At 37.6% G+C, this 11,773-nt stretch overlaps 1 protein-coding gene across 1 annotated transcript in view; it reads left to right on the forward strand.

Moving 5' to 3' along the window:
- The window catches only part of mark3a (MAP/microtubule affinity-regulating kinase 3a), a 63,158-nt gene extending 51,882 nt beyond the window's left edge, over positions 1–11,276 (forward strand). Inside the window, 6 exon segments of the mRNA XM_056471488.1 lie at positions 2,445–2,605; positions 2,608–2,683; positions 8,907–8,951; positions 10,153–10,382; positions 10,385–10,408; positions 10,411–11,276. Coding sequence (XP_056327463.1) covers positions 2,445–2,605; positions 2,608–2,683; positions 8,907–8,951; positions 10,153–10,382; positions 10,385–10,408; positions 10,411–10,508 — 634 coding nt within the window. The 3' untranslated portion in view covers positions 10,509–11,276.
- The last annotated feature ends 497 nt before the right edge of the window (positions 11,277–11,773 follow it).

Genomic DNA, 11,773 nt, shown 5'->3' on the forward strand with positions numbered 1-11,773 from the left:
TGTCTGACTGCATTTGGGGATTCTTCCCCCATATTACTCAGTACTTCATATCTGTTCTCAAGCTGTATTTGAGTCAGAGCTGTATTTTGGGGTAGAGGACGCTAATGCGCAGCATATGATCTGACCCCACGAGTACCCTTTGGTCTCGCACCTTGTTTATGCCAATACTCATTTTCCACAGTTTTAATCTGTTTTTCAGTGCTCGCAATAGTGGTAGGAATAGATTTATGGGACTCACCGGCTATTTGCTGTGAGCGTCCACAATGACGCTGCAGTTCTGGTTGGATCGCAAGTAACTTTGTTTCAAGAACTGCAATCTTTTGTAGAAGTTTGTGGCAGTTTGTACAGCAGTGAGAATCTGAATTATCCGATCCAGGGCATTTTCACAGCCGTGTTTTCCCGTCTCAGGAATGTGAGCAGCTGATAGCTGGTAGCGGGAGGATTGTTTAGACGATAATTCCCCTCTTGTTAGTAAAGCTATATTCCAGAAAGTTTGTAGAATCGATGCTGATCATCAAGTTGTGTCGTTTGAGCACTGTGCTTAGGCTCAAGTTAAATTAGGGTTTAAGATATAAAAGCAATGAGCAGAGAGCGGAGCAGTAGGCAAAGACGTCCGAACAGTAGCGAAGCAGGAAGCAGAGTTAGCAAAGTAGTTTCAGGCAGATCTTGACTGCATTAGGGCTGGGACACACTAAGCCAACGGTTGGGTCTTGGACTTCCTCTGTCCTTTTGTCAGTGTCGGTCTGGCTAGTTGGTTTGGTGTGTTCCACATGTCCCACTCTCGTCGGGTTAACATTGGAGCTCGTTGACCTGATTCAGCATGCCAAGTTGGCGTCAGCCTTCTGCTGAAGAGAGCTAAATATTGAAGAGACATTGCAAGTGGCCGGCTGTAATTTGGCTATTTGGATTATTAGATTATCAGACGTATGTACAGGAGTGAATCCCTCTGTGGTGAGTGACAATTACTGTGATAATGGTACTACATGCTTCATTTACGAATTGCGCGTCTGAAGTTCCGGTTTTGCCGTTCTGAAAAAGAAAACAGATACTGCCCCCCCTGTAGTGCGGAAAGCGACACCTTTTGCACACACTCTTGATCAATCGGCTGCAGTTCATTTGGTATGTTCACACGCAGCTTTTTTTGTTCAGACGGAAGCAGGCATGAGCCAACGCGAGGTGACACACAGTTGGGTTTTGTGTGCACCAGCTTTTACAGTTCCATATCACTATGCTAAATGATTCAGCTATTTCAGAACCTACAACAATCATAAATCTAAACAAAAAAGGCTTTGGGTAAGATGTGTAAAAAAAAACTAGTCCCACCAGAAGTGATTTGATAATGAAAATCAAACTGACTATTGTCTTGAAATAAAACAATCTAAACAGTGTCTTCAGGTGTGGTAACCATAGTATAAGGTCTAGTGTAGCATGTTAATTTGTTTCACTGTAATAATATCAAACAGAGACATTTGTAATGTATGCTGCTTCTTAATGACAGATTGCACGTCATAGAAGTCAGACTTCTTTGACAACCATAGACTGTTGGGAAGCAACATGCGTAATCAAACATTTGGCACTTGCATAATTTGAGTATTGAGTTAAATGTTTAGAAATAAATGTACACCTGAGTTGTAACAGCTACCCCTCTTCACATCACCACCTTGGGAATGTGCAATATATTATTTCTGTTTTTATATTATTATTATTTTTTTTTTTTTTTTACTTGTCTCTCTTTTTCCTGTTTTGTATCTGATTGGGCAGTTACAATTTCAAACTTGGGCCATCACCATACTGGTCTCTGTGGGATAGCAATAAGTGAGATCCGAGACGATGACTCGCCACAGATAACTGTTTCGGGGGTTGAAGTCCCTCGCGTCTGGCTGAGATCAAGACCTTTTATTACGTTTGGCTAGTTAAAGCTATCTACTCCTGGGAGGGGGAGAAATCAGTGGCCGTGCGATTTACTTTCAGAAGGAAATTGAAATTGGGGGCACATAATTAGAGCTGTAAAGCATAGCTTTTCAGTTTTAGGTGAAAAATCAAATCTGTTGGAGACGTCCAATAGATTAATAAGTACCGAAAAAGTCCACAGAACTTTGGGTGATCACCAGAATGGGGAAGTCCCGAGTAAAATGAGAAAATATGATACACCAGTGTTTTGGAATATGGAAAAACTGTCTCTACGCTATTTTCATCAGTTTTTTTATTATTTTTTCCATTTTATTTATACTTGTGTCTTTTTATTCCTGTTTAAGTAAAGCACTTTGAATTACTACTGTGTATGAAATGTGCTATTTAAAACTTGCCTTGCTATTATTTTCTAATAATACAATTGCTCTTCATCATATATTTTTAACTTAATTGATTATTGATTAATTGTTGCCATCCTTAGTTGCAAAAACGTTGTTTAGAGAACCCAATCCTTATTTTGTGTCTCTCCACAGTGTATCACTGTCTCCCAGCTCAAGGGATCCTGGCCTCTACTCACAGCGCATCAGCACTTCTACCACACCTGACAAAACTCGTTTCCCTAGAGGCTCAGCAAGCCGCAGCACCTTCCACGGACAAGTAAGAGATCGACGCACAGCCACCTACAATGGGCCACCCCCTCACCAGCACAACCTCGCAGCCGCGCCAACGCCACAACCCTGCTCACTAAGCTGACCTCCAAACTTACCCGCAGGTATACGCATTCACATACATTCAAATCAGGCCTGTGTTCCTTCCTGTTTCCTGACTTACCTATTCTTTTTTTTCCAGGGGTTTATTAAATAATTGTTTATTTTGTTCGTCTTTGTAATGCCTACCTTTTTTCACTCTTTTGTTGTAGAAATATGTCATTCAGGTTTTCCAAAAGGTAGGACATGTGTAAATCTGTCCTTAACGTAATGAGAGGCATTTAGAGGGTGATGCACTAACCCATAGTGATTTGCAGTGATTTGGAGATTAATTTTCCCTCAGTGGTTGATTACAGCATGCTTTAAAACACTGCCTGCATACTAGCGTGACCGGATCAAATCAATCTACTGCTCTTTAACTGACTGTTACTAATTAAAATGTTTGCATGACACAAGCTGATTGTGCAACAGTTTGTGTATAACCTGACATGGCCAAAAAACACTTCATTTGAATCATTCAGCCGATTCTATGATGCCTTTGAATTTTTTTCAGCTGTACAGATTGTAGAGTTTTGCCTTTGTCTGCAGCAGTTCTGTGTGAAAACCACTACATTTTTCATACTAATATTTATTTGTCATATTATACACAGGTTTCGATTTAAAGGGAGAGTTTCACCAAAAATGTATTTTGTCACTTATTCATGTTTTTAAAACCCATTTGACTTTCTTCACATACTTCAAAGAATGTTGGTTCTGGTTAAATATGTTTTTATTATTATCATTATTATTATTATTATTATTGTTAAAAACTGTTGCGCTGTTGATTATTTGTATGGATTTCCCAGGATTTTTAAGGTATCTAGAATGTTAGGACTTCATTTATTTAGTTGTTTGTTTGTTTGTTTTGTTTGTTTGTTTTTATTAGAACAATATAAAGTGTAATTATCACTCTGGAGGGCTGTCTCTCTGCAAACACATATCTGTAAAAGAATTTGGTCAAGTTCAGTGGGAGGAGTTTTCTTTTCACAGGGAGGATTTCATTTAAAGCTTACTGTAAGCTACAGCAGACACCATTTTGAGTCATGGTGACCTTTAGATCATAAACCTCTAATAAAGCTCTTACAGTACAAATGCTTGATTAATGATGGAAACTGTCTCAATCTATCCCTCTCCTCTTTGTTTCCTTTTTTTCTTTCTACATCCTTCCTTCTTCCCTGTATCTTTTTCTCTGTATTCCTCTTCCTCAGGGTCACTCTTGACCCAAGCAAACGTCAGTGTGCTGTTAAATCAAGTCCGGCTGCTCCCTCTGTGCCCCCCCCCTCACAGTCCCCTCCAACCCTGCGGCAAAGACCCTTAGTAAGTTAGTGCTCCACAGTCGTCGTCGTCGTCTTTTTAATCATCCCTTTCTCTTCCCCTCCTGTTTCTGCCCTTTAAAACCACAGCACGGGGTTCCTACAAATCACAGGAAACACTGGGAAAATCAGGACATTTTAAAAAAGTGTGCAAAGGAAATGTGCAAAATTTTATTTATATATATATATATATATATATATATATATATATATATATTATATATATATATATATATATATATATATATATATATTATATATGTATATGTATATATATATATATGTATATGTATATATATATGTATATGTATATATATATGTATATGTATATATATATGTATATGTAATAATATATGTATATGTGTGTATATATATATATATGTGTGTATATGTATGTGTATTATATATATATGTGTGTATATGTATGTGTATATATATATATTATATATATATATATATATATATATATATATATATATATATATGTATATGAGAAGTTGAGTATATGAGAACACATTTAATAACTTAAGTGTGCGTGCGTGTGTGCGTGCGTGGTGTGTGTGTGTGTTGTGTGTATATACAACACTGTATCGTTCAAAATAATAGCAGTACAACATGACTAACCAGAATATCCAGTTTTTAGTATATTTTTTACATGACAAAAAGTTGCCAGTAGGTGCAGTAGATTCTCTCATTCATGATATGCACGCTCTTAAGGCTGTGCAATTGGGCAATTAGTTAAAAAGGCTGTGTAAAAAAATAGCAGTGTCTGCCATTGACTGTACAAACTCAAAACTATTTTGTACAAACATTTTTGTTTCTAGGATTTAGCAACTAATATTAGTTGTATGACCACAGTTTTTTTATAACTGCTTCAAATCTGTGTGGCATGGAGTCAACCATCTTGTGGCACCTTTCAGCTGTTATTCCACTCCATTATTAACAACATTCCACAATTCATTTACATTTTTTAGTTTTGCTTCAGAAACAGCATTTTTGATATCACCCCACAAGTTCTAGATTGGATTAAGCTCTGGGGATTGGGCTGACCACTCCATAACATTAATTTTGTTAGTTTGGAACCAAGACTTTGCTCATTTACTTGTGTGTTTGGGGTCATTGTCTTGTTGAAAACCATTTCAAGGGCATGTCCTCTTCAGCATAAGACAACATGACTTCAAGTATTTGACATATGCAAACTGATCCATGATCACTGGTATGCGATAAATAACCCTACACCATAGTAGGAGAAACATGCTTGCACCACCATGCTTTACTCTGTGTACTGGGGCTTGAATCGAGAGTTTGTGGGTCGTTTCACAAACTGTCTGTGGCCCTTGGACCCAAAAAGAACAATTTTACTTTTATCAGTCCATTTCTCAGTCCAGTTGATGTGTTCTTTGGCAAATTGTAACCTTTCTGCACATGCCTTTTTTTAACAGAAGGACTTTGCGGGGAATTTTTGAGAATAGATTACCTGATTCACACAAATTTTTTCACAAAATTGAGACCTCACTGATTGAATGCCACCTGATGTTCATTGCTTTGAACATGCCCCTTTCAAATAATTGCCCAATTGCACAGCCTTAAGAGTGTGCATATCATGAATGCTGGGTCTTGTTTGTTTTCTGAAAATCTACTTCACCTACTGGTAACTTGTTTGCCATGTAACAATAAAAATAGATAGATAGAGAGAGAGGGAGAGAGAGAGATTTTTTTATGGAGCTTGGGCAGGCTATTAATATTGACTTGAAAATTGTTTTAAACTTTTTATTCCAGCCAAAATAAAACAAATAAGATTTTTTTTTAGAAAAATATTATTGGAAATACTGTGACCATTTTCTTGCTCTATTAAATATCAATTGAATATATTTGAAAAAGAATAACTATTTCAAAGGAGGGCTAATTATTTTGCTCTTCTTGTGTGCATGTGTGTACACAGAGGTTGGACAATAAAACTGAAACACCTGGTTTTGTCAGGGTCTTGCACTTTGTAGTCCTGCACAGTGACCAGAGGTATTTTGAGTCATCCTTGTTGCAGAATAGTTGCCAGATCACCATGTGATTCTGGCGGAGGAAATCATTTTCTGACTCGCTCTTCCAGAACACCCCAAGTGGCTCAATAATATTTAGAACTAGTGACTGTGCAGGCCATGGCAGATGTTCAACTTCACTTTATGTTCATCAAAGCAATCTGTCACCAGTCTCAGAATTGGTGCATTTACCATCCTGATACTTAGCACCACATTTAGGAAACAGTGTTTGCATCATTTGGGTGCACATGGTTCTCCAGAATGATTTTGTGGTCCTTGGCAGGAAAGCGCTCATCGAGCACAAGGATTGGGCCTAGGGAATACAGTGATATTGCAACCCAAGCCACCAATGATCCACCCCCACTCTAGGCTTCACTCTAGGCTTGCAACAGTTTAGGTGGTACACTTCTTTGGGGCCTTTCTTCATACCATAACTCTCCCAGATTTGGGCAAGACAGTGAAAGGGGGGTCATCAGAGAACAATACACTCACCTTACTAGTGTTGGTCCATATTAACATGATGGCATCATGCAGTTCTCGGCTGACATCCATGATGCGAATCTCCTGTTCCACCACATTCCAAAGGTGCTCTATTGCATTGAGCTCTGGTGACAGTGGTGGCCTTTTGAGTACAGTGAACTCCTTGTCATGTTCGAGAAACAAGTCTTGAGATGATTCGCGCTTATGACATGGCGTGTTGTTATCCTGCTGGAAGTAGCCATCAAAAGATTGGTACACGGTGGTCATAAAGGGATGGACAATGGTCAGCAACAATACTCAGGTAGGCTGTGGCATTGACACAATGATCAATTGGTACTAATGGGCCCCAAGTGTGCCAAGAAAATATCCCCCACACTATTACACCACCAGCTACATTTTTTAAATCTTCTATTGTCCAATTTTGGTAAGCCTGTGCGAATTGTAGCCTCAGGTTCCTGTTCTTAGCTTACAGGAGTGGCACCCGGTGTGGTCTTCTGCTGCTGTTGCCCTTCCGCCTCAAAGTTCAATGTGTTTTGCGTTCAGAGATGCTCTTCTGCATACCTCGGTTGGAATAAGTGGTTGTTTTAGTTACTGTTGCCTCCTATAAGGTGGAACCAGTCTGGCCATTCTCCTCTGACCTATGGCATCAACAAGGCATTTGCACCCACAGAACTGCCACTCACTGGGTATTTTTCTCTTTTCAGGCCATTTTCTGTAAACCCTAGAAATGGTTGTGCATAAAACAATTTCAGTAGATCAGCAGTTGAAATACTCAGACCAGCCCGTCTGGCACCAACAACCATCCCACTTTCAAAGTCACTTAAATCACCTTTCTTCCCCATTCTGTTGCTCAGTTTGAAGTGCAGCAGATTGTCTTGACCATGTCTACATGCCTAAATGCATTGAGCTGCTGCCATGTGGTTAGCTGATAAGAAATTTGTGTTCATCAGTAGTTGGACAGGTGAACCTAATAAAGTGGAAGGTAGGTGTATGTTTCACATTGCACAGCCCAAGATTTTTACTGCTGGCATCAGTAAAACCAAAGTTTGGTATTTGCAAGAGAGGCCAAAGGGTTTGGTGGAGTTGAAGTGCACATTTAATTCTGCAGTGAATTGGGCAGCTCTGGTTTTAAGTTTTCTAGATGCAATCTTCATCGCATTCGGACATCCCATTCATTCAACTTTCACTTACATCCACAGTTATTCCTTTTGGATGCGGTTCATCCTTCTTGGTAATATGCTGTCATTATTCTGGATACTGTGGCTCTTGATACATCTCTAAGTCTTGCTGTTTTAGTCACGGATCTGCCAGCGAGACACACACCAACTTTTTGTTGTCTTTTGAACTCTTATATGTCAAGCATAATGTTGTGCGCATTGTAATATTTTTGATTGTGCAATCAATGAAGATTGGCCACCAGGCTAGTTAAATTTAACCATGAAACCTCCAACTCCAAATTGTCTAGATTCATTGTATAACCTGTGCGTGTGTGTATGCATTTTGCACTTTTTCACCTAAACAAATGAAGAACGCAATAAGACTCCCAGATTGATTCATAAACCAATTTAAGCAAGTCTGTATAGAATTTGTCATGAATACTGAGTTTCTTCAAATTGACTGGTCTGAAAGTGTGGGAACCCTGTCTCTAACCATACGCAGCTGTACTCGATGTTTGACCACTTTTTAATTTCTTCCTTTCTTTCATTGGCTTTGAACTGCTCTTTTCTTCCAGATTCAGCAGCTCTGGCTATAGGCAGTTGTAGGAATACACAGCTGAAGAGTGTCTAGAGTAAGGGCTCATTTAAAATGCACAAACAACATGCCGTTACAACCAACACACTTTGTTTAATGGAGAGCGAAAGACTGTGTGCCTGTGAGAGAGAGAAAGTAAAAGAACGATTGCTTTGTTTGTGGATTTCAGTCTGAAGTTATGACGTATCCATAAAGGCACTACAACACGCACCTCTCGCATGCACAAGCACGGTTTACTGTATGTACAGACACGTTCTCTATATCTGTATATGTGTCTGATGTCAGGTCACAGCCAATGTCTCGCATCCAGTGCTCAGAATAGGCTTTTACTCATGATGTACTCTGGCAGTAAACTTCTAGATGTTATATTGTTCTTGAAGGAAGCAGCATGGCAGTTCAAATGAGTGCATGGTGAAATCTAGCATTCATATTCAAGTGTCAAGTCGATTGTAGAGTCCAGTAAAAGCAGTTTTTGTGTTTGTCTGATCCAAAATGCTAGGTTTTTGCTTAACTTATTTTTTGTCTTTTGCACTCATGGCTTTCTCTCTTTATCTGTCTCATTGTGTGTGTAGTGTGAATTGCTCTAAAAGTACTAAAATAATTTCCTTTTCCCTTTTTTGTCTCTCTGTCCTTTTGCTTCATTTTGATCTCTAACAAATACACAATAACAGAGTCTCAACCGAGTTTGAGAGAAGCGGGAGATTTGAGGGCTCAAGGTGAGGTGTCTGCGACTTTGGAAACCAATATTTCCTTCTTTTTGTTTGTGTTTTGTTGACATTGTATTCCTCTCCCATTGTACGTATGACTGTATATTAGTTAATTTTGTACAGAGCCATTTGTATGCTTTATTAATATTGAATGGTGCAGTGATGTTTTTTTCCCCCTCCATTTTCATTGGGCTTGGCAATATTAAATATTAAAGTCCATATGAAAAAAATTGGTGCACCTTGTTAGCCTTAAACTGTTACTCCACACTGACATTTATGTAAGAATAGTTCAGTTACTATTGTTCTGTTAAATACTTCTCAAGGTTTGTCTCTCTCTCTTTATGTATTTATGTATGTGTTTGTTTATGCATGTTTGGATTTGGTTTACATATGCATGCATACATACATACATACATACATACATACATACATACATGCATCTATTCATACATGCATCTATTCATACATACATACATACATGCATGCATACATGCATGCATACATACATACATACATACATACATACATACACTAGGTATGTAAAGTATTCAGACCCCTTTAAAGGTGCAGTAATTAAGTTTGACACCCAGTAGTTGAACTAAATATTGCATTTCTGGATCAAAACACAAGCAGGTGCAGGTTGCCAAATTGACTTAAAGTAACTTTTTTTTCCCCGTGACCAGAAATGAGATAATATGAATAATAAAATAGATAATAAGACACATTTCCAATCAAAAAAAAAAACTTGCTGGTTGAACCTGTTCTCTGTTATGGCTTTCAGTTTGAATCAGTTTATGCTGTGAAAAATTTTTTTTTTTTTTTAGTCACCTAATTTACCTAGTTAAGCCTTTAAATGTCACTTTAAGCTGTATAGAAATGTCTTAAAAAATATCTAGTAAAATATTATTTACCATCATCATGGGAAAGATAAAATAAATCAGTTATTAGAAATGAGTTATTTACTATTATGTTTAGAAATGTGTTGACAAATGTTGTCCATTAAACATAAATTGGGGGGAAAAAAATAAACAGGGGGCTAATAATTCTGACTTTAACTGTGTGTGAGTATGCATACGTGTGTATAATATATATATATATATATATATATATATATATATATATATATATATATATAATGTCCTTCTCAATCCATTGCTTTAACCTCTCTCTCTCCCTCTCTCCCCCTCCATTCTGGTGCTTCATCTAATAGTCGCCATGTATCTGGGGATCAGCAGAAAGATGAAGGGAAAGATGGAAAAGACGGGAAACCTCGCTCTCTCCGTTTCACCTGGAGTATGAACACCACCAGCACCATGGAACCAGCAGACATCATTAATGAGATTCGTACAGTTCTGGATGCCAACAGCTGCAGTTACCAGCAACGCGAATGCTTTCTGCTTCTGTGTGCCCATGGCGACTCTCACACTGACAGCCTTGTCCAGGGGAGATGGAGGTGTGCAAACTGCCCGGCTCTCACTTAATGGTGTCCGTTTTAAGAGGATATCTGGCAACTCCATCGCTTTTAAAAACATTGCTTCCAAAATTGCAGGCGAACTCAAGCTATGAATATATCTTTATCTACACAGAGGAATTTATGATTTAGTTCAGTATAGGCAAACCAATTAAGCTGTACAATCGTAAAGTAGCAGTTTACATTTTTTTTTACGAACCACTTACATGTATTTGAAAAACTGTATATATTTTAACATTGCTTAAAGCAATAATTTCTTAACATCGGTCACACAGTTATGGTATTATCATGCAAGTCGTTAAATGCTGTATGAAAAAGAACAGGTTTGAAACTTTGTGTTACGACTGTATGAACACATTAAAAGCAGACTCATTGCCATCAGACAGAGTTGAGAATGATCATTCAGGATTTGTGGTATTTTGTTTTATTTGAGCTTTTTAATAGCCACAGTTATGTGGTGGTTTTAAGTATTACGTGTTTGGATGGCTCTTGTGTAAGGCTGATCCTTGAGTTGCTTAAGACTTCCTTTTTTATTTTGCTCTGCACCTCTTTGTATTGAGGTTGTTTTGTCTGTGAAAATGGCTACAGTAAAACTGATTTGAGTTCAGTTTCACTGCTTGAATGTTAAGAGCAACATTTAGATGTTTTATAATTTATTTGATGTTATTGCCCACTCAATTGTATTTTGTTGTGTAAATAATTTACTTTGAGGTAGTTACACATTTTCATACTAATTTGTTGGAAGTTAAGACGGCATCTCGTAATCTTTCACTTTTAAGACTCACCACAGATTCAAATAAACTATCTGTAACTTGTCACGGTGTTAATTGCAGAGATATAATACAGCTACAAAATGATCTCAACATTTGATCAGACTCTTTTTCATGTTGGATTTTGTTTTGTTTTTTTCAAAAAACACTTTGTACAAAAATTGCATGTGACCTGTGAACCTAGTCTGAAAATTATTTTAAATGTTGATTTATCTATTCTATTATCAACAAATGGCTAAACTTATTTAATCAAAATTATAGCAAAAACATGAGCATTTAAAAAATTGTACAACTTGAACATTTTATTTAATGTAAAATGTAACTTACCCTTTAATATATGTTTTAACATGAAGTAATGCAGAATATGCTTCTTGCTGACTATATTTAACGTTTATTTAATTGACAAAAGTACAAAGAATTTCAGTTTTCAGTGCGCAAATTAGTTGTATTCAGAAAATATAAACACGCTTTGATGGCTGCTATATGCTGCACATTCCAAAACAAAGTTGGGACGGAGGCTAAATTAAAAGGTCCATTCATTCATTTTCTTTTCAGCTTAGTCCCTTTATTAATCTGGGGTCGCCACAGCG

Source organism: Danio aesculapii, chromosome 13 (assembly GCF_903798145.1).
Source record: "Danio aesculapii chromosome 13, fDanAes4.1, whole genome shotgun sequence".
NCBI classification, from domain to species: Eukaryota; Metazoa; Chordata; class Actinopteri; order Cypriniformes; family Danionidae; genus Danio; species Danio aesculapii.